Here is a 26,238-nt window from a genome sequence, read left to right as displayed (position 1 = left end):
ACATCCACCTGATCAGATGCAAACATTAGGCTCAGTTTCTTCCTTGCATTTAGGCTGTTGTCTGTAGATTTATCTGTTTCCATCTTTTGAGTGTCCTCTGTTCATTGTGATGAGAGTTCAATCGAAAGGAAGTAAATCCAAAATCCTGTACTTGAAAGTTGTATTTGATAATAGTGATCAGAATTCCACAAGTATTATCCATGTCTTCTCTCATGCGATGTGATATCCACAAAGAATATACATATTGAGAATGTGTTGCAGCACCGAGTCGACCACTCGGGATTCTTTGCTGAGGCGGAGCTGAAGAGAATCCAATAACCCAATATGCCTAATTTCACATGCAAAGCACGTGCGGACGCTAACTTTTATTATGATTTTGTTAATAGCTTCACCATTAAGTTTGCTGATCGGCAAATTAATCGGCGATTTGGTTCGAGTCCAACCCGACATATTTCGGACGCACTCGGGTTGAGTTCTCGGACATTGAATCGAACCCGGCCCGATTTATTTAGACCCGACCGACGGCCCACGCTGTGGCCGCGACATAGTCTCCAACGACCGGCCGTGGTATCGGGGACCGAGAAGTCTCGGTAGATCGAGCCTTCGAGCCGAAGTGTCGAGGTCGAAGACAGGCAAGTCGTCTCGGGGAGATCGCAGCTTCCTCTACTGCCAATTCGGTCCAAGAACGATGGGGAAGAGTTTCTGCGACATCCGGATCCTTCTTGTCGTCGCGGCTGCAGCTTTTATCTTCATCCAGGTGCCTTTACTTCTGCTCCGTCCTTGGCCTTTCTGGTACTGATCTCGGGTTGCTATTCGCCCCTTTGGTTGATCGTCAGGAAAGTATCCTTCTCGACCCAGTTTAGTGTAGTTTGGAAATTTGGATTCGCAAACGACGTTCTTATAGCATGTTAGGGCAAGAAAAAAGTTGGAAACCTCGATTTTGACTATAAATTGTGTTGACGAGTTGTTCAAGATTTGGAATTTATATTCAAATTACGTGCATGGAAATAAGTAAAGAAATTTAAGTTGCGTTAAACTGATTTGGGGCTAAAGGACATTTAGCCAAAATGATGAAGAGGTGGCATTCTAAGCAGAGAATCTATGATACTGAAGAATGAAGGCACCGTTTTAGGGGAAAGAAACATGGTGGCTCTAGCAGAGTTAGGAATATTTCGTCCAAGTGGGAAATGTTAACATTAGTGCCGCTCTGAGTTGTCAATATTCTTTCCTTGTTTGTGTATCAGAATTCACAATATTTTGTATGTGATTTTCATTTTTTTCCAATCATTCTTAGTATGATTGAACTTATTTGGATATACTTGAACTTATTGTTACCGATGTCCCAATATTTGTAAATTCATGTTGCGAACTTGAATCCAAGATCAATGATTTGCATTTTACTAGTTTACTTGTAGATATCTGTTCCATTTTTTTAAGATTATTAATCTGTTTTTAATGCAACGCATAGTTGTACGTGTATATATGTTCCTAGTGAATTGTGCCATGCACACTTTGAAAGTACGCCATTTGTCCATGTCAATATAGTGCAATTAATTTAAAAAATTATAATGATCATTCATTGGTTTTAGGTGCGCCTTTTTGCAACACAATCTGAGTATGCAGATCGCCTGGCTGCTGCGGTGAGTAGTGCAATGTAACTTACTTAAATTGCAAGTTCTGTTTAATTATGCATATTTCTAAGTCAATTACATCTATCAACCTTCATTTTATGTAGTATTATATAAAAGGGTATTTGACTTCATCTTTTATGTAGTATTATATAAAAGGGTGAGCCTTAATGCAATAGTAAAGTTGCTCCCTTGCAACTTGGGTGGTCAGAGTTCAAGTCATGGATACAACGTCCCTATCTGTAGGACAATTATGATTATTAACCTTTTCAAGACCTAGCATTAGCGGGGGTTTGGTGCATTAAGATCACCCTTTTATACATTATTATACTTATATACATTTTTGATACCTGATATATGTGGGCATTGGTTGGTGCCTCATGTATTGAGTTCGTCTTCTTGTATACTATTATTTTCTTTTCATATGTGGTGGAAGTCATTTCATTGTATTTTTCACTATATTATGCATCGATTGAAACTAAAGATTTTCAATAATATCAATTTGCTAATCTTGGAGGCACGAAAGATATATGGTTACTTCACTGAACTTGAAATATGTGTGCATGTAAGATGATATACTTGCCTGTTGTGTCCCATAATCATGGCTAATGGTGAATGGTGAATTTGTTGACAGGTGGAATCTGAAAATCAGTGCACAAGTCAAATGCGCTTGTTGATTGATCAGATAAGCATGCAACAAGGGAAAATTGTTACCTTAGAAGGTGCATATCTATATTTACATCAACTAGATTTCTTTCTTACCGAAATTGTGTAGATAATGTAGATGACACCAATTAAGGCACATAAGTGTTAAAACAGTAAGCTTAGTAACTTGAAATATACTGTAACCATAAAAAATTCAATAACCGTCACTGTTCATGTGGATTTCATATACAGATATCCGTTGTGTTTGTATTACTTACAAGTAAAGCTGATATACTGTATCAATATTACTATGTGGTATTTTATCTGCAGTTTTTGCACTTGGTACATCTGTCATCTATTGTTATTGTTGTTTGCTTTTGCAGTGCATTTATTTTACATCAAAAATATGGATGACACAATAGAGGTATATGGAAATGGCACTTAGGTCAGGGCCTAAGTGAACCTCTGAAGGCTTTTAGAAACAGAATACTTGGTTGGGAATATCAAGTCATTGTTAAAAATGTAGTGACTGTAGTACATATCAAAGAAATGATTATGTTCATCTTTATAGATCCTTCTAGTGATTGGGGGACCTCAAGTAAAAAGCTACGGTGGTTCTCTATATCTGATTTATTCTCTTTTGGTTTAACAATTATCATTTTTCTAAATTTTGTTTACTAAAACATGGATCAGTATATGATGCCCCCTGAATTATATTTATCTTTCTGATGAAATTGCAGCAGTGTGGAAGCACTTGATTTCTTTCAGCATTGAGAGTTGTTTTTCTGTCAACATGCTGTACTTTGTTTTGTTTAGTACCATGTAATTGTGAATGAATATGGAGTGTAACCTATATGTTTCTTGTCAGAAAAGAATTTTTTTTGTTTATGCAAATTTTGAGTTCTATTTTGTTGTTGATGTATCAGAAGCAAACAAACTTAAAGATGAAGAAAGTGCACAACTGAAGACCCTACTTCGAGATCTTAAAAGTATGCCTTTACAAGAACTTTCTAGTCTTTCAATTGGTATTTATGTATAAAAGTTGGTTCGACTACAAAAAAAAAACTTTATTTCCATCATTTATGTTGTATTTTATACTCGAATTTTTCTTAAATATCTTAATATTATTCATTTGGGACTTTAATTATTGAGCTTGTTGCAATTGCATATTTTAGATTTTGCATGGGTGTAAACTGATCTTTCATGAGTTTTATAAAAATAATCATTATAACGATCTTAAATAGAACTTTAAATAATCATTTTACGTAGGGATTTTAAATTTTGATTTGGACCTGAATTGGTCTCTGGTTAGGTTAGCATGGGTGTGGTACCTACTGGTTTACCAATATATGGTACAATGCTGTCCTGATTGGCATGGACCAAAGGGAAAGATGGAGACAAGAGGCAAGTAGCAAGACAAGGAGAGGAGGAGAAGAGAGATAGTTGCAATGAGATGGAGGAAACTAGCAGCAATGAGGCAACGAGTGGTGCAGTGAGAGAGATGACTTGGGGGCAAGTAAAAGAGAGATAGTTGTCGTTGTAAAAATTAAAAAAAAATGTTTTTAAACTGGACAATTTCTCAGCCTAGGTGCCGGTCATTGGTTGGACTGAATAATATCGGATGGTACAAACCTGTCTAATTGATTTTTGGAACACTAATTTTATGACTAGAGATATGTCAGTAATTCTTTGATGCTTGTACTTAGCATCCTAGGTTGAGACACCACTTTTCTTGATCATATATCATTGGTTAAAAATGCAAGTTGACATCAAATCAAAATCAGATAACCATGTGTGCTAGAAAGGAAGAGGGGATGGAGGGTTGGAGGACCTTTAAACCATCAGAGAACTGATTATGTAACACCCGTGATTAGTCCCACATTGGAGGTAAGACTAAGATTGGCTTATAAGGGTCTAATAAGTGTACTACTATCAACTTCAGCTTAAGCATTTTGATTAGTGGTTTAGGCCAAACGAAGTTGATAGATTAGTTAGCTCATTAAGCCTGGATCGTGACATTTGGTATCAGAGGCGACCTAGTATTTGGGCATGGTGAGGGGACTCGGGTAGGAAAGGACTACTTGTGGATGAAGTCAGAGAACTTGTCACGGCGTAGAGCCACCACTGGGCTACGCCTCACATGCACAATGCTAGGGTTTGATTTGGGCTATGTTGGGCCTTGACGAGAACATCAAGCCCTTGAGTGGTGGTGATTGTAACACCCTTGATTAATCCCACATTGGAGGCAAGACTAAAATTGGCTTATGAGGGTATGATAAGTGTACTATTATCAATTTCAGCTTAAGCATTTTGGTCAGTGGTTTGAGCCAAACCAAGTTGATAGGTCAGTTAGCCCATCCGACTCGGATCGTGATAGATTAGAACAAGCTGTACTTATCCGTATTTACCCATCCAGGCAGCACTGACTTATATCGATTGTCAATATGTAGGTCTGTGCAAGAGCTGTACCACTCTGACCATCCATTGGTGTTCCATTGGTGTTGGCATTATGCCCGAGTTTATAAACTTTGCTTTAAACAGTACTTAATAAGGCTGGACTAGCCATCTAATCACAAATCATGCTGGTTCAGTTCTTTACTGTTATAAATAATTATCCTGAAAATCAAGTTTTTGGTTTAGGGCCATGAAGCTGCGAAGAAGCTGTGGGAGAAGTGGAGAACCTTGTATTTCATGTATAAATATGATTTTCTGTGGTCTAATCATAGGATGATTTTCCTTCTAGTGCATGAGCATGCACTTTATGTTTCTAACTCTATAAATGTTGGTTGCAGCAAAGAATCTACAGAACTTGATAGGAAAACATGAGGTAAAATTGCTTAGATATTCTACATCGTGTTTTAACTGATGCAAAGAACTGATTAAGTCTTGCCTTTTGCTTCTTCATCCTTTGTCCTTATATTAGGTACCTGTAGCAGCTGTTGTTATAATGGCTTGCAATCGACCTGACTATCTTGAGAGGACAATAGAATCTGTCTTGAAGTATGTTATATAATAATTTCTTAGTTCTAAATAAAAAAGGATTAGTGTTGTTGATTTTCAGTTCTCCAGAAAATAGTCATATGATTAGACAACTAATGAATAATCAATTCATGTTTCTCAGGTATCAGAGATCGATTGCTACAAAATTTCCACTATTTGTATCGCAGGTATGCATGTTTGGTCCCTTTTTCTTCACAAAATTGTTTTGTTGATGATTAGCATCTGATAGTCCTGCTTTGTTTCGCAGGATGGAACAAATTCGGATGTTAAAAGTAAAGCTATGAGTTACAACCAATTAACTTATATGCAGGTTTAAAATGCAAACTCTTTCTTATTGTGTCATCTAAGCATCCTGTAGAATGATGGGATCTTTGAAGTTGTTTTGCTAATGGCGCTACATCCAATAATGGAATAATTGTTTTTGAAGTTTCATTAAGTAGTAAGATAATGTTTGGGCATGTTCCTATATCCCAAATGACTGAGTTCTATGGAAAGCTTGCGCTTTGTCAAATTAAGTTGGTTGGAATTTAGGCCAGTTCTATGTCATGACAACTTCCAGATATAAAGTTCCATTGCAGCCCTCTAAAGAGTGATTTAATGTTTAGATTTGCTGTTCAACTGGTGACTATACATCAATTTGAAAAGGTCCTAGTGATAATAATTATGTATAGTATATCATCTGGCACTCGTCTTCCAAGACATTTGTGAAAAAGACTATGCTTTTAGATGTTCTAATTGTCCAATGACTTGCAATAAGATCTCTTTTAACAGTAGACATTCTAAATGAAAGCCAGGATACAATATGCTTAAGGTTTTTGCAGCTGGTTCCATGAGATTGAAGCCAGTATTTTGAATAGATTCACATGGAAACTTGTTTTCCCTTGAAATGCTGTTCAACATTAAATATACTTGACATTAGAATGGTGATAAATGAAAAGATTCCTGTGTTTATCTTTTTTTGCCAAGTTAGACAGTTGATTCTGTTGCTTATATAAGATGTTTTTGTAACATAAGCAAGTTTTTATTTTATTTTATATGTCATGGTCTAGAAAAATATATCTGATACATATTTGTATTACCTTACAGAATTATAATCTAGTTTGACTATATGGTGAATGGCATATTGCAGTCAGTGTTAGAGAATTCTAATGCTATGGGTGATTGCAATTGCAGCATCTAGATTTTGAACCAATACATACAGAAAGACCTGGAGAATTAATCGCCTATTACAAGATTGCTAGTAAGTGTCACATCTCTCCAATCTTTCTAGTTATGAGTTATGACTTAGTTTTTAGCTATGAACATGGATTATTTCAGGACACTATAAATGGGCTTTGGATGAATTATTCTTCAACCACAATTTCAGTCGAGTAATTATATTGGAAGGTGTCGTCTATTTACTGTTGGTTTCATGTTTTTCCGTTTTCTGTATCTATTTTTTTTTCGGGTAAAATCCATTAAAAAAAATTCTCTCACCAAACAGATGACATGGAGATTGCCCCAGATTTTTTTGACTATTTTGAAGCCACAGCTGCGCTACTTGACAAGGATAAGTATGCCCCCCACCCCATTCACTCATATGTTTAAAACTTTAAATTATTCATCTCATCTAATTATTTTACATCACAATACCTTTGCAGATCAATAATGGCTGTTTCCTCATGGAATGACAATGGACAAAAACAGTTTGTTCATGATTCTTGTAAGTCCTTTTTTAAGCAAGTTCTTTTAGCCATTTGACAAGATTTATGTGTTTGATTTTTTTCATATCAGTTAGAGTGAAAGCATTCTGAGGTTAATTTTGGCATGTTGATTATGTTTTACATCCACTTTTTTTTTCAATGTATTTTGCAGATGCTCTTTACAGATCAGATTTTTTTCCTGGTCTTGGATGGATGTTAACAAAAACTATATGGGATGAGTTATCACCTAAGTGGCCTAATGCATATCCTTGTGTATAACACTATGTTTCAGTTACTCAAAATTGACATATTTTTCTTGGTTTATTTTTCCTTGACATAATTTTACTTACTGGGATGACTGGGTGAGACTAAATGAGGTACACAAAGATCGGCAATTTATTCGTCCAGAAGTTTGCAGAACATACAATTTTGGCGAGCATGTAAGTAAGCCAATATTTGTGATTAGCATTTTGTGGATGCTCTTTTTTATCAAGAAGGTGACTCATGCCATTAAGAGATATTAATTCTGTATTTCCTCATAATATTATCTGATTTTTTAATCTCATTATGATAGTTTAACACGATTGAACGATAGAAATTGCTTATAAACATTGATAATGAAGTTGCTGCCAATACAAAATCTCAATACTGCCATGAAAATACTCACGTCTGCCTGTTTGTTCTCTTTTTTTGCTAGTGCTTGTGAAAGTTAGTTCTTCACCTACTTGTTTTCTTTTCAGGGCTCTAGCATGGGACAGTTTTTTAGACAATATTTGGAGCCTATTAAACTGAATGATGTGCAAGTAGGTATAAAGTTGCTTGATCTTGGGTTTTGTATACCTCCTCATACTTCTTATCTGGAATAAATTTTTATGTGAATTGTTGTATTAGGTCGATTGGAAGTCTTCTAATCTGACTTTTTTGATGGAGGTAATACAATTTCTTTATTCAGTCTTATATTTGCTTCAGCATCTCTATGGATGAAAATGGACCTGGTCAAAGGAAAGATGTCCCAAACTTTCTCCAGGGCCTTCTTTAAATCTGGTTTAGTAATTAATATACAACTTATGGGCAGGCATATACACATACTTCTAACTGTATCTCTTTCTGGTCTTTGACAGGAAAAATTTTTGAAATATTTTGCCAAAATGGTCTCCAACGCCAGACCTATTCGAGAATCTGATCTTATTTTGAAGGCAAATAATATTGATAGTGATATAAGAATCCAGTATAATGACCAGCGGCACTTTGAACACATAGCCCGACAATTTGGAATTTTTGAAGAATGGAAGGCAATTTCTCTTTCCTATCAATTTTACTTGATTGGTCATCACCTGAAAACATTTAGATAAGGATTATCTTTGATCCATAAATAGTTGCTTATAAATTTTTGGGTGCCTTGGTATAAAGATGACACTGTTTCTTCCAATTTGTGATAGGAGTTTTGATTTTTTCAATATTTGAACTTGGTTGATATACATGTTTTTCCACATCCAGATATAACTTTTGCTGATTTCTTACTGTTATTAGGAGTGATTCCCATAAGTATCAGTCTAAACAAAGAAACATATACAGGACATCTGTAGGAACCAGGACATGATTACAGAACATTTAAAATTATGATGTTGTCATTGTTATTCTTTTATCAGTTGAATTGTTTATCAATGTGGTGATCTTCTAAGCATCTCTCTTTCTTATTGTGCATGTTGTGATGTTAAAAGCATAAAACAGACCTGCCCGGAAATCAGGAACACATGTGAACAGTCAATTCAAATGTCAAAAAGTAGTTTAAGCTTGTGTTTCTACTTCTAGGCAAAAAAAATTGTAACAGTCATTTATTCTGAAGTCAAAAGAATTGGAAGGATCAAAGAATTATTAGTTGATCTAAATTAAGATTTTCCTAATTTTGGTTTGCAAATTGTTTTATCATAATTGCACTCAGCAATTGCAATATTTTTATCTCCTTTAATGCTGCTGGTCAACAATGGAGGCTATAATACAAGATCCTGCCATGTTGTTACTCTTTTGTATCAAAAGAGTGAGCTCGATAGTGAGCAGCATCTGTATCAAAACCAATCGGCTCTATTAAATCCAGCACAAGCTAGAACCTACTAGATCATCTCAAACAACAAATGGAGAATTGAACTTCTTATCATCATTTTAGACATTTACTGCTACTTTTTCTTTTTTTTGCTATTTTCACTTTTCATATCTACTTTGTTTCTGTTTCAGTGGTTCTGGCCATTGATTTATCATCTTTCATTTGCATAAAATATTGCTTTATAGAAAAACTTCCATTGCATTACATCTTTGCGCTTTACAATATAAATCTGAATGAGATCACCTCTGTTTTTTCAGGATGGAATTCCCAGGACAGCATATAAAGGAGTGGTAGTTTTTCGCTATCGAGGTCCAAAGCGTGTATTTCTCATCGGTCCGGATTCTCTGAGGCTGCTGGGAATAGAGTAAATTTGAATTCTAAACACCACACTAGAAGGCTTCCAGAACTCCCATGGTTGAAGGCCTGATGAAGGTGATGACCACCAAAACAACTTTAAGGTGGAAGCTTAGACGAGGCTCAGATTTGTGTACAACAGCCTTCATGTCGATGCATATTGTCAGAAGACCAAACGAAGGATTCCTTGTGGGTTCATCCCAAACATTTTGGTAAGCTAGTAGATAGATATCCATGTCATGCTTGCAATGGTATAGACTTGTCTCAGTTGCATTAGTTCTCTCTTTTTCTTGATCTTTACTGGAATTCTGATTCAACATAAAGAAGAATAGTCCACGATTTCCATTAAATCTGATTTATTATTACCATCAGCATCAGTCAGCAAAACTCCATGTAGCACTTCTTTTACAAGCTTCCTTCAGAAGTCACCATCCAAGAAGGTGTACAAGACATGTATGCATGTCTCTTTGCATAAAGCTCTAAAAACCCTTTTTTTTTCTTTCTTTTATGAGAAATTCCGAAGCACCCGACCTCTTCTTCTCTCTAAAAAATAAGATAGATGGAGTATTTATAGAATGAGTAGATCCTAAAATTAAAGACATTTGCCTTCACAAAGAATATTTTCCATAATTGGATTGCTTATATTCTACACTGCCTCACTCAAAAATTATCTATCATCTCCAACATCTTGACTTTTCTTTCAAGTTAGCATACTTCTTTTGAGAAAATTCATATTTCCTTTATGACTTTTTCTGTTTGCTATAATTCTTGAAATATTTCTTTGATTAGATAATCAAAGTACTATCTGATTATATCATTCATAGAAGATTTATAATATTTTTAAACAGACTTTTAGTGTTTTGATAGAGGTCAAAACATTATATATTTATTCAAAAACACTATAAATAAAACAAAATAGATTCAAAATCTAATATAAATAGAGATTTTTTTGAAAAATGATGAAAAATGTTTTTCAAAAAAATGATTTTAAAAAAATATGAAAAATATGAATTCACTCAAAATCTTTTTACTTAATATTCAAAATAAATTAAAATTTTAAAGAAATATGACATGAAGCTCATGAAAAATATTACTTCATAATAGATGAAAACTAAAATGTCGCCATCTCCATTTCCATCCGAGTCAACTCATTAACTCGGATTCCAACCGTGAGCTGTCACAAACTAGAAAACCATCACAACCGTCCACCAACACGAACGAAATCTCGACCGTCCATCTAATCCGTTCCCGGCAATGGATGCCTCTTCGTCTCTATAAATTAACCGAAGGCGGTGGAATAAGTGAGGACGAATTAACTCGAAGAATCGGATCCCATTTCCTTCTCCTGCCGCTTTCGCTTTCGTTCTGGAACTTTAGGGTTTGGGACGCAGTCACGAATCGGAGTTGATTCGTCTCTTCGGTTTTGGTCGAGTTTGGTTCTGTGATCGATCTGAGATTGATCCTCGTCTTTGCGGCCAAGGATTTTAGGGTTCCTTGACCTGTTGTCGGGAATCGATGAACGACCCGTCGTATATGATGAACCGTGGCTTCGGGATCTGGCCGGCGCCGCCGCCCCTGGCGGAGGATCCTATGGGGTTTCCGAACCCCGCTCGGCCTCCCCCGCGCTTTGCCGTCGGCGGTCCACCCAAGTCGGGTCGGATGAACTGGAAGGGTAAGAAAGCTGCCGGCATGCGGAAGAACGCGGCGTCCGGTGGGGCGGGAGGGGGGCCCGTGGGTGGCGGAATGGTCCCGCTTGGCGGTGGCGTCTCCGGTTACAAGCCGCCGACCCTCCACGAGCTCCAGTACCAGAACCGCGTCAAGGCGCGCAGGTTCTACCCGAAGAAGAAGTTCGCTCGCTTCGCCCCCTTTGCCCCCCGGAACACGACCTCTTTCATCATCCGCGCCAAGAAATCAGGCGGGATCGCGCCGCTGGTCTCGCCGTACCCGGTGACGCCAGCGGTCCTCCCGACCCCCAAGCTCTCCCCGACGCGCGAGGACCTCGCTGACATGGTCAAGGAGGAGTGGGGCGTCGACGGTTACGGGTCGATGAAGGGCCTGATCCGGCTCCGATCGCCTACCTGCCACGATACGCGGCCCTCCGCCGCTGCCGGCGGGGAGGAGGACGACGAGGACGAGGAGGGGTCGGGCGAGAGCGATGTGGAGGAGCACCTGGAGGTGGAGCGGCGGTTGGACCACGACGTGAGCCGGTTCGAGATGGTGTACCCCGGGGAAGAGGATCACGACCTGGAAACCGACTCCGGGTCCGACCTGCTCGTTAGCAGGGTGGACGACCAGGACGCTCACATTGCACAGCTCGAGGAGGAGAACCTGACGCTAAAAGAGAGGCTTTTCCTGATGGAGACGGAGATGGCGGAGCTCAGGCGGAGGCTGCACCTGCTTGAGGTTCGAATCATCGGGAGGGAAGATAACAAAGACGACGATAACAACAACAACAACAACAACAAGAACGCCATCAACAGCGGAAAGCCCATCGAGGTGGTGGTGCCGGAGAACGAAGAGGACGGGGCGGAGCTCTCCGACGATAGCAGCGGAGCTCCGATGTTGGAGTGAGATGAGGTATGGAAATTGACTTCTTCTTTTGTGTGCCTAAATTGACGACGAAGAATCGCATTGAATTTGTGGATTTGTGGTTTCTCAGCGATTTGATTATTGGATTCAAATTTCTTCTAATTCTTGTTGGGAAATTTTGTGGGTTGAATGTGAAATTTCACTTTGATGAAGTATACTTCCTTATGACGTGTTTTGACTACAGGCGGATTCAGAGCACAGGCAGCGTCAGGTAGAGTCGAAGAGGTTTCAAGCAGCCACCTGTGACTGACCAGAAAACTACCTTATAGAAAAGGCAAAATTACGCATTTATCTCTGTATGTTTTCTTATAAATTTAATTTTAATATGTATATCGGTCGAATGGATATTATTGGGAACGACATATGTGAATGTTTAAACATTTAAGAGATGTGAAATTTAACTTTTTAATTTTTCTATTACGTATTGTTAAGTTTAAAGCATTTAATAATATAAATTAAATAAAATAATATTTTATTTAATTTTTGAAAATGCAAATTAACTCTTATAAAAATACAAGTATAATATTTATTATTATTGATAATTTATTAATGAAATGATGATGTTTGAATCTCGTTTTCGTTATTTATTTTTTATAAAAAAATTATAGGTAGAGTATTTACTGTTTTTTGATAATTCATTAATGAAATAATAACAATACGTGGCGGTCCTTTGAGTAGTTATATTTCCTGGAGCCTGAATGAAGCTAGATTCGTGAGCACAGTATCCTTCCATGGTTTGAACGAATCAACAACACATCAAACCCGTAATTCTCGTCCACCGGATTCCATCATCCCCTCTCCATCCAACGGTCCTAACGGGAGTATTATCCATAATCGAACAGTCAGGATCGCTCGATCACCTCAAGCCTGTGGACGACGTCCCCTCGCACGCGTCAGGAGCGCTTCACGTCCACCAGTCGCACGGCGGCGATGTGTCCGAAGCCCGACCTCAACCTCCGTCCCCCGCCCTCCGGCACGTAGCTCTCGCTAAAACCTTACTAGGGGAACCCATCAAATGATGCTGAGATCCGTCCACCTCCCGCTCGGATTTGGTGTCTCGCCCCTGCTCCGATGCCTTCCTCGCTTCACTGGCCTCGCCTCCTGCTCCTGGTCCAGGATTTCCTCCTCTCCTGAAGGATTGCCGCTTGACGTGCCTTATTCTCGTCAACATGGTGTATTCGGAGCCTTTCGGATGTCTTCCGGCGGTCCGGGCACGAGCCCCGATGTGGATGCCGCCCTCGGGTCCGCCGTGGCGCTGCCTGCAGTGAGTATCATGCGAAGTTCTCTTTGATTAGGAGGAAAATTTGGTCTTTTATTGGTTTTTGTAGGCTCCAAGCATTTGACATATTGCGTTTTCTTATGTTCACTAATGATGGATTGATATAAATTGGCGTCTTCCTTTATGCTAATCTTTAGTGAGTGCAACACTATTTATGTCAATGCTGAAGCTACAGCCAAATTGTCGTAGTTATTCGTACAACTGGGTGATAGAAGGAAGAAAATGGATTAAATTTTAATGGCAACATAGTGGGGGAGATAGTTTGACTGGTGTTTTGCAAGTCAAGATCCATTTTGTGGATTTTGTTTTACTTCTGCTTACTTCATCGTTTTAGCATTTTATTGTTGCAGATTCAGATGCCCAAGATTTGCTTCTGCCATTCCTGTGGAAATCCAACTAAGCAAGTTATTCCGGATGGAGAAAAGAAGATAAGACCGGTTTGTGTGGTCTGTGGGAAAATCCACTATCAGAATCCCAAAATGGTATGATCAATGATCTGTGCAATTTGTTGCTCATGTTGATGCTTTACGTAGTTGTGAGATGTTTTGTTATCAAAATGATTAGTTGAACATGAAAGTATATGGCCTCCCACATACATTAATGTTTTTCTCTTTAAGTCTCGTGAATGTGTCTCTTCTTCCCTCTTCTTCCTTCTTCCCCAGCATATTCATCCATCTGTGAAGGCAGGAGCTGTCGGAGACATAACACCTAACGTCCAGCGCATGCTCATGTCTTATATGTGTCTCTCGTATGTAAATGGCACGAATTTGCAATGTTGGGTTCCTAGATTAGTCACAAGGCTACGGTTGAAGCGGCTTTCTCTTCAGAGGACTTGATGTTGCAAGCTTATCTGAAGGGAAAGTTGCTTATGATGGCTGAAGCTTTTGCTTTATGTGAACGTCCTCACTTTGGTCTTACGGTGGAGTTTTAACATCATTGTCAAGGAACATTCAATCATTCTCATTAATTTCATTAATAAAAGTTCTTGCCTGCTTGAAATGTCAGATGTGTCATTGTATCTGATATATTTCTTATTAACAAAAGAATCCATCAAGAAAGCATGACAAACTTGGATATTTTTTACAGACAGGATCATGAACCACTCTTAACTGATGTATTCATTCTGCAGTTACGTCATATTAAATTTCAATTGATAATATCTCCTTGTTTTAGAAGCTTCTGTCAGTTGCTATTCCATTCCTTACTAAATGTCTGCAATATGATATTGGTCCTGACAAGAAGTATGCTTGCACAACTTATTTATTCAATTTGGTGATCGAGTTTTTCAGGTAGTTGGTTGTCTGGTGGAGCATAATGACAAGGTTCTGCTTTGTAAACGGAAAATTGAGCCGTCTTATGGCCTTTGGTGCTTACCTTGTCCTCTCTTTTCTGTTGATTGGATATTTGGTTTTATGCTTTTACTTGTATTAATTGCTTGAGAATGGAAACCTAAGCAATTAGTTCACTCTAAGGTTTTTCTTTTTTTTCCCTCTTTTTGTTCAGTTATGTGGCTCTAAATTGTAGGTATCTTGAGATAACACACGTTTTATCTGTTGAAGTGTTAAGACAAAATGTAGTAATATACTAAAAAGGTTAGAAAGCACGAAAAAACTACAATTACTAATTATAAAAGAATATGTCCTATATAACATGTCTTTAAAAATTAAAATTTTGTAACAGTGTCTAGATATATTAAATCACTACCATCAATTCCTATTTCCAATCTTTGGTTCTTTTGCAAATACATCTACATGTTCTAAAAATCAAAATGCATGATCAATCTTTATTGTGAATATTTGTTCATGCTTTACATCATGTATGAGTCTTTAGATTTAAGCTTATATACTATTGGAAAAGAAAAGTACTGAGGTCTCAATCTTGGCAGTTCAAATCAGAAGAAACATGAAGATCAACACCATCGACTTCTTAACCGTATCAGGTCAATTATGAAATGAATCTCAAATCTGATAAATCAACACCATCAAATATGATATGCAATAATTTAATGTTGAAATGATGAACTAGATGTAATGAAGGTCTTTTTTTATGTATCTATTGAGAAAAATCTAAGAATAAGCAATTTTGATATCAGAACTTATATTAATTTGAAAAAAGCAATGTTGAAATTATTGCATATCATATTTGATTATTCTTAGATTTGAAAAATCTCCTGGACTGGTTAGTACTGGCTGGTATTGCCGGTCCAAATGTGAACCAGGATGTAGACCACCTTATCCCTGTCTCTAAGTGAGTGGTCGACTGATTCACTGAAGTGAGTCTTTCCAGCAGTTCGCTCTGTTTTTTCTTATAAATCTGTCGCTTATAGTTTGCATGCAGACTAGGGACTTGTGATGTCGCCCACCTGTTGCTCGTCATCCCTGGACCTCCTGTACTTCTCCCTCTCCTTTCCCCTTCTTGGTACCACGATACATACTGGCATATCATGTGGTGGTAGACCTGCATGAACTGGATCCGTATTGCTTCAGCCATGAACCAATACATGTCCAGTACTCAGAACTGCAATCGTTAAAATAAGATACATCAACACTTCTTGACTTGAGATTGAAGACACTATCACCAGCAGCTTCTTCACAGACTCGAAGGTTTGATTCAGTATAAAATGAAAGAATAAAAGATACAAAGGAGTAATAGAAATGGAGTGGGCCCACTGATTTATATTACACAAGTTGCAGAACCTTAATTGAAATTTTCTGAGGGACCTGAAGGAAATGGCCTACAACATATTTTAGTGCTTCTTTTTTGCATAGGTGCATCTTTTGTTGGTTTGCTGAACATGCAAAGCATTGTCAGATTATATAATTTTCTTTCTAAGTTTTATAAATAGCGTAGATCAAGTTTAATGGAGCTGGCCCTCAATTTGGAGCCCCACATTTGCTTTTCTTCTTCTGAATCCTCCCAATACGCCCGTAGTTTTACTATGATTATGTACATTAAATATGCCGTCCATATGATCTGTCTTGAGAAGAATGTGGTCTAATTATTTAATTTTCAAATCTGCAGGACACTTCCAGCTGGTTTCTTGGAGATTGGAGAGTCTGCTGCAGAAGGGGCAGCTAGAGAAACTTTGGAAGAAGCATGTGCTGAAGTTGAAGTCCTTGCACCATTTGCTCAGTTAGACATACCTCGCATTGGCCAAGTGAGATAACTTTGTTCTGCTGCTAATCTATATCTGGATAAAATCTTTATAGTATCTTGAAAATGAAGGAGTATGTCCAATCTCATGTGCAGTACAGAGTTACATCATCTTCCGAGCAAGACTGAAGACACCTCATTTTTCACCAGGCCCTGAGTCACTGAAGTGTGCACTTTTTGCGTTGGATGACATACCATTTGATTCCCTTGCATTTTCTTCAATCATTGTTACTTTGAAGATGGTTAGTAGAGTTTTGCAATTATTCTCTCGACTTGCTATCTTTCTTTGCCAAAGCCGATTTATTGTTGGATTCTATCGCACTGATAACATTTGGAACTTAGGTACAGATGAATTAGTTCACAGTCACTACTAATGTTGGTCATTCTCGACTCTTTTTCACTGTGGTTGCAGTATATCGAAGACACCAAATCTGGAAATCTCAAGTTTCACTATTGCACCATAAATAAGAGGTAAGCAAAGGTCTTGCATCTCCTCTTAAAAAACCCTAGTATATCTGTGCCTTTCATCTATAGAAACAATATTGGAGTTAACTGTCACCAGCTAGTGGCCATCTTATCTGAACTTTTCTGGATTCAAATTATCTTTTACTTCAATGTATTTGCAACTTTAATTTTTAGAATTTAACCTAGCTTTTCCAGATCCTTCTGCAATAAATAGTTCTGCCTAGAACTGGACTAACTTCTTTCACTTTAACCTGTAACAGACCAGGTGCCAGCCCGTCTGATCCTCGTGGTTTCGATGTGGATCAACGTTTACATTCGTAGGATGATTCATCAGGATCAACATGGTTGGTCGGCGAGACTTGAATAGAATTGCGGCTGACAGATATTTCGATCCACAGAGAGGTTTTTCTTCAGGATCAGATGGGTCTTTTGTACTCCATGCTGTGACGGTGAATCAAGTGCTTTTGGCAAGATTAGATCTACATCTGAAATGTTCATTTTCCCAGTATTGAAGAAATAACAAAATAAAGTTCATGTGTAATATGATTACTTTGTGATGGTAGATGAGTAAGGATTAAATTGGTATACCATAAAGAATGGTATTCTTTGAAATTTGAGGTCTTTTTCAGTGATTTCAGAAACTTGATGCAATGCTAATTTTTTTTATTTGTCTTTGAAAGATCAAAATAATTTGAATTATCGCTAACCGGTTGATTATATTAGGTTGAACAGTTCCATCAGGAAAAAAAAAATGAAATAAATGACACAATCATTCAAACATGGAAAGTAGTTTCCTTTTTTTTTTTATAGATTTTTGTCAAACACCCTTTAAAATTGACCCAAAAATTTTAGTCTAATATATATTTATAAATAAATATATATATATAAATCTTGAAAATCTTTTTGGTAAATATACATAAAATATGCTTCTTTCATATATTTTCTAATATATATATATATATATATATATATATAATGAACCGTCGATTATGAAATTATCGATTTTGGTTTTTTAAAAAATAAGTTATAATCAAATTATTCATGTTAAGTTATTTGAAATTGGTCAATCATCAGATCGATTTGATTCCGATTTAATTTTGGTTCGATTTTGATTCGAACCAAACCGTGCGAAGGGTAAGTTTTCTTTGCTATGGTAAGCTTCAACTCCTACTTTGTGACACCCGCCCACATATTCTTCGTGTCTTCTCTCGTTCGGAACCAACGATTCGTGTCTTCGGCTCGTCACCGTCGCGTGCCAGATCGCAAGAAACACAGCAACGTTCCTACCTGCCACGTCACCGATCCGAGCCACACTAGACTAACCCATCTAGACCGTCAACCAGGAATCCAACGACTCATTACCAATCGTCTCCCCATTTCCCGCCTCCCATCCCAAATTCCGAACACAAATCCCTCCATTTCCTTCGCCCAAATCCCTAATCCCCCGTTTCTATAAATTCCCTCCTCTCGCCGCCTTCTCTCCACCTCCAATTCATCCCTTCTTCTACCTTTCTTTTCTTGGATCGATCTGCGCCATGTCTGGTCGCGGTAAGGGAGGCAAGGGGCTGGGCAAGGGCGGCGCGAAGCGCCACCGCAAGGTACTCCGCGACAACATCCAGGGGATCACCAAGCCGGCGATCCGTCGTCTCGCCCGCCGTGGTGGCGTAAAGCGAATCTCCGGTCTCATCTACGAGGAGACCCGTGGCGTCCTCAAGATCTTTCTCGAGAACGTCATCCGTGATGCCGTCACCTACACCGAGCACGCCCGCCGCAAGACTGTCACCGCCATGGACGTCGTCTACGCACTCAAGCGCCAGGGTCGCACCCTCTACGGGTTCGGAGGCTGAGCTCGTTCTTTGGCGGTGCTGGCGATGGAAGTGTGGGTCGCAAGTGTTAGGGTTTTGCGTTCTGAAAGGGCTGATGTTGTCTTGTAAAAAGGACCTACCTTTGGTTGCGTTGTAACAGGAGAACTGTAGCTTTGTGTTATCAAGATGTATGCCTATGGATTTCCAGTTGCAGTGGTTGGCATTGGCATACCTTTTTCTTAGTGACGAAAGGTTCTTGCTTTGATTTCATATTTGGTTTATGATACAGAGGAAGAATGTTTGTGGTAAGAAGGCAACAGCTTTGTGGTTTCCTTGTGACCATAAATGTAGCTTTCTTTTGTTCATTTCAGTTCTTGTGGTTTCTTCTTGGGTCTTGTTGGGAGGATGGAACTTAGTCATGTTTGTAAATATGGTAATGAATTCTACAAGCAAGTTTTCGTAGCAGAGTGAGGGAGCTGAAGCGGGCAATCCCGAATGGCCATCCTGTGCTTGATAGGGTTAAATTCGAAAGGTGGCGAGAGGTTAGGGTTATATTTAAATCCAAGGAATGAATTAACGATCTTAACAAGCTTGTCCAGTTACCTTAGTACCTTTGTATTGAGACATTTTATGCTTGGTCTTAAAGGGGGCTAATTATTAGGTCTCTATATATTCGAATTCTTATAATTATGAAAATAAAATATTTGGTTTTATTTACTCTTACGTTAATAATAAGTAAAAAGATAATTTCAATGTTTTAGTTATGTTTATCATGATAATGAATGATGATATTGCCAGGATCGTGGCTATTAGAAATGAGAAGGGAGAGTGATGGCGAGAGAGGAAGTGACGATACAGGTATCGATGCTTTACATTTATGTCAACACCACTCAACAACTACATTAGTGTAGCTTTGCATTTACGTTGACTTAGATGCAACGAAACGAACGGATCACTCAACATCTGCATCGATATTGACGCAGATGTAGAGCGATGAAAAGATTGTTGGCATTTGCATCAATGCCAACGTAGGTGCAGAGCAATGCTACCCTCCCTCGTATTATTGTCGGTGTTGATGCAAATGCATAGTATCAACATCTATGTCGTCACTTCACTTCTCGCTATCACTCTGTTTCCTCATCCACAATACTCATTTGTAACCCCCCACAACACTGTTATCCACCACTATAAAAAAATTAACTGAAATATTAAAATTATTTTTTTGCTCGTTATTTTCGTGTTTCCGATATCGTTATGATAAATGGAGCTAAATGTTTCACTTTTGTAATTATAAGGATTTTAATAGAAATTTTTTAAGTTTAAAAAATATTAAATTGATTTAGTTACGGGAGATAATATATAATTAACTCTCTTAAAATCCATGTAAAATTTTTCGTACATGTGTGTGGAAGGAAGTGTACAATTAACAAAAAGCAGAACGTACGATTGTGCTCATAATTGGGGGTGGATTTTTTTTATTTTTGGGTGTCTTCACTTACCAATTTTGTAGCTCTTGACTAATTTATAATAGATTTCTTTATGTTAGAAAAAAAAACTCTGGGAAGATGAGAACTCATTTCCATTTAGAGTTTAGTCAAGAGATTAACGTAATTAATTTTAAACATATACCAAGAATTACTAATGATTCTGCACAGATATTAGCTCTAACTGGGGGAGGGAAGCTAACTATCTATTTACCTCGGGGATAATTTTGACTGGCAGTTGATGTCAACCTCTTTTTTGTCCTCTCTTTCTGAGTTTTGATGATTACTTTTCCTTAAAAAGGAGAAACTTAGAACCATTAGTATATCCATTCTTGGGTGCAATAACATGATTCTTTGGTGTGGACTACAGTCACTTGTAGTTGACTAAATCAGAACTCACTCTGGCTTCCCATTAGAGAGAGAAGTCAGAACGTTGACCTCCCAAAAGAGAGAGAGGGATATTTTCTCTATGATGACTTTACAATCGTTCAGTGACCACAGATATTTTTTGAAGTCAGCTCATCCCATGAGATATGGATCATATCTCTTTGTTCTAGTGGAAGCTGCCAACTGGAAATGGTCCATGTCTCCATTCCCCTTTCTCTCTCTCTCTCTCTCTCTCTCTCTTTTCTCCTAATAGGTTCAAGTTGAAATCTTGTAGAACATGCATTCTGGTAATTGACTTACAATAATATACATTCTTTTTCCTATAAGCAAAAACAAATCTGATGGTCACACCAATTCATTGCAGCTGCAACTTACAGATCTGCTATTTCTTTGATCCGAAATAAAAATCACACTACTTCAGAGAGAGACAATCTGTCACACTTGCCTCCAATGGCAGCTGAACCAAAAGCCATTGACACATATAAAAGATAAGAGAGACAAAAAGCTGCACAAACAACAAGTCAACAAACGTTTCCATTGGTGCTGCAAGAGCTCCCTTGCAAGCTGAGACCTTCTCTCAAGAAAGCAAGCAGAACAAGTGCAAGGCCGAGCTCCGGGCTACTGATCATTCTCCGGTCACCGCAAAAGTTTGCTTCTTTTGTGTTTCCGTTCCTCGCTCTCATGAAAAGAACTCCCATAAGCACAAGTTCCTTTTCCATTAGAAGTTGCGAGTGATCGATATGTTTTGTATGCACACATCACCAACCAATCCATTCTGTTTCTCCACCTAACAGTCAAGAGACATAACAACAAACATGTAGTTGTATCGTCTTCTTGGCCCGATGCGATGGACGGGGCAGTGTTTCAGTGCGACAGCGTGCTGGCGCCGCCGCGCTCGGCGGCCTTGGCGCCCGCGGCAGCGCCATCGGAGGTCGCGCCGCAGCTGTGGCACCGCGACGGCGGGGCGGGAACCACCAGGACCCTTCGGCAGGAGGGGCAGGACGAGTGAGAGCGGAGCCACGTGTCGACGCAGCAGGCGTGGAACCCGTGCCCGCACTGCGGCAGGACGCGGACATCGTCGCCGTCGGCGAACTCGGTGAGGCAGATAGCGCACTCCACCAGCTCGACGCCGCCAGCGGCGGCGGCAGAGGAGTCGAAGGAGAGCGTCGGTAGCGCCCGGAGGACCTTCTTCTTCAGGCCCTTGCTGGGTGGGGGGGGCGGGCCGGCGGTGGAGGATGAGGAGGACGAGGTGGATGAGCGGCGGATCCAGGCGCAGCGGGCGACGATGGCGAGCCCGATGACGCAGATGAGGGCACAGAGCAGCGCGGCGAGGACGACGACCACGTCGGAGTCGACAGGAAGCAAGGACGGCGGCTCCGCCTTCCGCAGCGGGTCCGAGGACTGGAGAAACCTCGCCGGAGAACGCATTGCCTCGCACTACAAAGCCAAGAGGAAGGGGGAAGGAAGCAGAGCAGCAGAAGAGAGGAGAGGGGGAGGAGGGAGTTTGTTTGGGGAGTCGAGACCGAGCGGGAGCTCCGCATTTATAGAAGGCAAATTGAAGTGGTCACCGCGTCAAGATTCGTGTTTCATCAATTATTACTCGTTATTACAGCACATATCTTTCAACTTTTTTGGATAATGATCGCAATGAAAGGTGTTGGTAAAGGCTTCGATAGATTCCGAGTTCGAATCCCATCTTCAACTCATCATTTCTAAAAGAAACTTTATAATTCTAATAAAAATAATTTAGTAATTATCCAAATAACAACTATGTATGATATTTATTTGGCTAAGTTACATGTGGTAATGAACAGAGCAAGCAAAGCCTAAGGATGTCTATTAGTTGCTGTAACACCACAGCCAAGACGGGATAAAATGGGTAAGGCTATGTTCCCATTCAATCTCATGTGCCGCTCTCTTCTTTTCGTGCCGACCTATTCCTTTCCTTTAATAGCTCATCTTTTGGTTTCCTCATGTATCATCTAAACCAACATGTAATAAAGGAGGACACGAGTTGATTTCATTGCCTGGATTTAGCATTGTATCCAACTCAATAGTGTTCTGCTTTTAGTTTCCTTGTAAGAGGATGCAAACTAGTGTGTTTTCTTGTGCTCAAACTTCCCTTTGCTTGTTTCCAAGGCATTAGTGCATGCAAGGTGCTCGATGCACGGATAAGAGCAATCAGCGAGCGACTTCCGCACGGCATCACTCGTTCGAGATCTCCAAATCAAATCGTCGAACAGGACATAGGCATGACCTTCTTCACACGACTCTCTTTTCTGCCACCTTCATCACCATCGTGACAACAGTAATTTGCCATATTTTACATGTGCCTGACACCATTTTATGAGGGCATCAGGATGACACGAAAACCTTTGTGATATCTATCACATGTAGAGGACAAGTCTGGTGGATGTGTTCCAGGAAACTGGTGCCTTGGTCACTAGTGGGGATGCCAGAATTGAGGCACAACATCCACAAGGAGATGACCGAGTGGGATTAGCTGAAGAGATCACTAAAATGATGGCCACGAGGAAGAAAGTTCCCGCAGAGGATTGACATGTCTCACCAAACAATAAACTAAAACTTCAACCACACAGCTCAGATCCTCCACAGGGAATTCACTGGCTATGGTTGTTGATCACATGCACAATGTCTGGAGAAAAAGGAAAAGGCACTATATCGGAGGCTGACAAAAGGAGGAGGAACCCAGTCACAATTAGCCAGTGAAACAAAAAGATGTCAGTCCTTGGCTGGCTTTATGAATGTGAAAGTGGTGGCGAAGGTGGTGGTGCTGTCGGCACAGTTCTACTGGTAATGATATGTAGGTCAATGTGGAGCAGCTTTCCCTTTCCAGTTTACTTTGTTCTAGTTTTCCTGGTCACAGTTCATATGCCCATCTTCTTCTTCCTTATCCAGTCAAACGGAAGCAGAAAAATAAAAGGAGTTCTTTGCGCCCTCATCTTCTCTTAGGTCACTCTATCCGGTTGGATAAAGGTGTACTCAAGCAGAAACAAAGATGAGTGTCGACGATGAATCCCAGCTTTGGAGGTGGATTCTGATGTAGAAGGTTAACTGCATGCCCAACAGTTGATGTGATCTCTTCATGGTGTTGCTCTCCTTTCTACTTCATCGAACCCCATCCCATGGCCCGCAGCAGTGACGAACAAAAAGAAGAGGCTCGTGAAGATTCACCATTGAACACCAAGGAAAAGCATCAATCGGGATGTTGGGCTACCAATAATTTGGATCGAACCATTCCATTATTTGTGAGGTGAAACTAAACAACATGCTTCTTCCTCCCTTTCATTCATTGGCTCAGAGTTACCCCTCACGCCATGAGAGTGTCTTTCAAGTTCCTGTATGGTTTCAGGACACAATTGATTGAAAATGATTGAGCATAACTCTTGAACACTTATAGGGAAGAGAGAATATATATCATATTGAGAAGTAATTCACATCATATCATATCATACCAAGGACTGTTTCTCTCACAAGCCTTATCTACCACAAGGAGATATCTGAAATCAATGTGTGTCACTCTGTCAGAAACATCTTTCACATGATCATATCTCGGCCACCACAAGTTATGGAGCGAATACATGAAAAGCCCATGAGTTTGGTGGTGCACATGAAACAAGAACCAAGCAAGCGCCTGATTCAAGTGATATCTGTTGGGAAGAAACCTGTTAATGCGGAATAATTCTTTCCCTCTTTGTGTATTAAAATAAGTTCCTCATCAAAATACCAACTTGATATCCAAATGAAAATATCAATCAGCACAGCATAAACAATAGAGCAATAAATCAATCACACAGTGAGACCAAATCTTTTTAACGTGGAAAACCCAATGTGGGAAAAACCACGGGACCGTAGTCCACCTCAAACTTCCACTATCAATAATGATGATAACAGGTTTACAGTAGGTCTTCTCTAGAATAACTAGAGGATCAGAATAACATCAAGAACATAGATCTTGGCTCAAGAATACCATATCTTCATCACATAGGTGAATCTCCTCCAAAGAGAATTCTAGGTCTCACAGAGTGGATATCGCAGGAAAGTACCTTAGAGAGGGTAAACTGTAGATCAACACCGTTAGGATTGTAGAGTTTACTACAAGGATTCTCCATATAAAATTTGGGCTGAAACTGACAACGTTTGGCCACCGATCGTCGAGCAGAAAACTCAGAAACCTTACTTTCTCTCTCTATTTCTCTCTCCTCTTTTCTCTCTGCACGTCGTCGCTGTTCACTGTGCACGTACGCTGCACGCTGCACGCTGCACTCTGCTCTGCATTCCCTAATTTGCCTTACTTCACCTTGATTAGTGATTTGGGCTCAATAGGCCCAATTTGTCCAAGCCCACATATGGGCTGGACCCAACAATTCTCCCCCTCCAGCTCATATGGTGGGCTGTACCAAGCCCGCTCTTCGCCTACATTCTTCAAGCTTCTCCTTAGGCAAAGACTTTGTCAACATATCTGAACCATTCTCACTGGTATGTACTTTTTCCAACTGTAATTCTTTCATCTCAAGCACATTACGAATCCAGTGATATCTCACATCAATATGCTTGGATCTAGAATGGTATGTTGAATTCTTGGAGAGGTGAATGGCGCTCTGACCGTCACAGTAAACAGTATATACTTCCTGTTTCAAGCCCAATTCCTGTAGAAACTTTTTCATCCATAAAGTTTCCTTACAGGCTTCAGTAACTACTATGTATTCTGCTTCTGTGATTGATAGAGCAATACACTTCTGTAACTTAGACTGCCAAGAGACTGCTCCTCCTGCAAATGTCATCAAGAATCCCGAAGTGGACTTCCTGGAATCAGTATCACCTGCCATGTCTGCATCTGTGTACCCTTCTAACACAGGTTCATCACTGCCAAAACATAAACACAACCTGGAAGTACCTCTTAGATATCTTAATATCCATTTCACTGCTGCCCAATGTTCTTTTCCAGGATTTGAGAGAAATCGGCTAACAACTCCAACTGCATGAGCTATATCTGGCCTAGTACAAACCATAGCATACATCAAACTGCCTACTGCAGATGAGTAAGGCACTCTGGATATTTCTTCTTTTTCTTTCTCACTTGTAGGACATTGTTTTGAACTCAGCTTGAAATGACCTGCAAGTGGAGAACAAACTGCTTTGGCTTTACTCATGTTGAATCTTTCAAGAACCTTTTCAATGTAAGTCTCCTGAGATAGCCAAATCTTCCTTTTCTTCCTATCACGAAGAATCTTCATGCCAAGTATTTGTCTCACCGATCCCAAGTCTTTCATCGCAAAAGACTTACTTAGCTCTCTTTTCAACTTTTCAATTTTTCCAACATCATAGCCAACAATCAACATATCATCAACATATAGCAGTAAAATAATAAAATCATCATCTGAAAATTTCTTCATAAACACACAATGATCAGATGTGGTTTTATCATACCCTTGGCTCATCATAAAGGAATCAAACTTCTTGTACCACTGTCTAGGTGCCTGTTTGAGTCCATATAAGCTTTTCCTAAGCTTACATACCAGATTTTCTTTTCCCTTGACTTTGAAACCTTCTGGTTGCTCCATGTAAATTTCTTCTTCTAAGTCACCATGAAGAAATGCTGTTTTTACATCAAGTTGCTCAACTTCTAAATTCAAGCGGGCAGC

At 39.4% G+C, this 26,238-nt stretch overlaps 5 protein-coding genes across 6 annotated transcripts; 4 read left to right on the top strand and 1 right to left on the bottom strand.

Moving 5' to 3' along the window:
• Nucleotides 1–546: 546 nt before the first annotated feature.
• LOC135595375 (alpha-1,3-mannosyl-glycoprotein 2-beta-N-acetylglucosaminyltransferase-like) lies at nt 547–9,664 on the top strand. The gene is made up of 18 exons (XM_065086211.1): nt 547–757; nt 1,590–1,640; nt 2,263–2,350; nt 3,200–3,262; nt 5,066–5,100; nt 5,197–5,273; nt 5,395–5,440; nt 5,521–5,583; nt 6,447–6,513; nt 6,591–6,659; nt 6,757–6,826; nt 6,914–6,975; nt 7,128–7,218; nt 7,302–7,395; nt 7,696–7,758; nt 7,847–7,885; nt 8,077–8,247; nt 9,314–9,664. The coding sequence occupies exons 1-18, from the start codon at nt 689–691 to the stop codon at nt 9,422–9,424; spliced, it is 1,329 nt and encodes a 442-aa protein (XP_064942283.1). The 5' UTR covers nt 547–688; the 3' UTR covers nt 9,425–9,664.
• Nucleotides 9,665–10,726: 1,062 nt separating this feature from the next.
• Nucleotides 10,727–12,419, top strand: LOC135595374 (uncharacterized). Its single transcript, XM_065086210.1, has 2 exons — nt 10,727–11,987; nt 12,184–12,419. Exon 1 carries the CDS (start codon nt 10,926–10,928, stop codon nt 11,979–11,981), a length of 1,056 nt encoding a protein of 351 aa, XP_064942282.1. The 5' UTR covers nt 10,727–10,925; the 3' UTR covers nt 11,982–11,987; nt 12,184–12,419.
• A 376-nt stretch (nt 12,420–12,795) lies between these two features.
• LOC135582223 (nudix hydrolase 23, chloroplastic-like) lies at nt 12,796–17,508 on the top strand. Of its 2 annotated transcripts, none has more exons than XM_065086207.1 (7): nt 12,796–13,263; nt 13,629–13,760; nt 14,568–14,644; nt 16,300–16,435; nt 16,533–16,673; nt 16,844–16,902; nt 17,157–17,508. In XM_065086207.1, exons 1-7 carry the CDS (start codon nt 13,015–13,017, stop codon nt 17,215–17,217), a joined length of 855 nt encoding a protein of 284 aa, XP_064942279.1. In that variant the 5' UTR covers nt 12,796–13,014; the 3' UTR covers nt 17,218–17,508. The 2 variants fall into 2 exon arrangements, with proteins under 2 accessions (XP_064942279.1, XP_064942280.1); XM_065086208.1 differs by having other exon boundaries at nt 13,022–13,263; nt 13,613–13,760.
• Nucleotides 17,509–18,318: 810 nt separating this feature from the next.
• On the top strand, nt 18,319–18,971 carry LOC135595373 (histone H4). Its single transcript, XM_065086209.1, has one exon. The coding sequence runs from the start codon at nt 18,432–18,434 to the stop codon at nt 18,741–18,743; it is 312 nt and encodes a 103-aa protein (XP_064942281.1). The 5' UTR covers nt 18,319–18,431; the 3' UTR covers nt 18,744–18,971.
• Nucleotides 18,972–20,911: 1,940 nt separating this feature from the next.
• LOC104000490 (RING-H2 finger protein ATL8-like) lies at nt 20,912–22,082 on the bottom strand. The gene has a single exon (XM_009422560.3). The coding sequence runs from the start codon at nt 21,998–22,000 to the stop codon at nt 21,437–21,439; it is 564 nt and encodes a 187-aa protein (XP_009420835.2). The 5' UTR covers nt 22,001–22,082; the 3' UTR covers nt 20,912–21,436.
• Nucleotides 22,083–26,238: the final 4,156 nt, after the last annotated feature.

This window comes from Musa acuminata, chromosome BXJ1-10, assembly GCF_036884655.1.
Source record: "Musa acuminata AAA Group cultivar baxijiao chromosome BXJ1-10, Cavendish_Baxijiao_AAA, whole genome shotgun sequence".
Classification (NCBI taxonomy): Eukaryota; Viridiplantae; Streptophyta; class Magnoliopsida; order Zingiberales; family Musaceae; genus Musa; species Musa acuminata.
The sequence above is the reverse complement of the archived record's forward strand: the minus strand, read 5'-3'. Positions and strand labels throughout refer to the sequence as shown.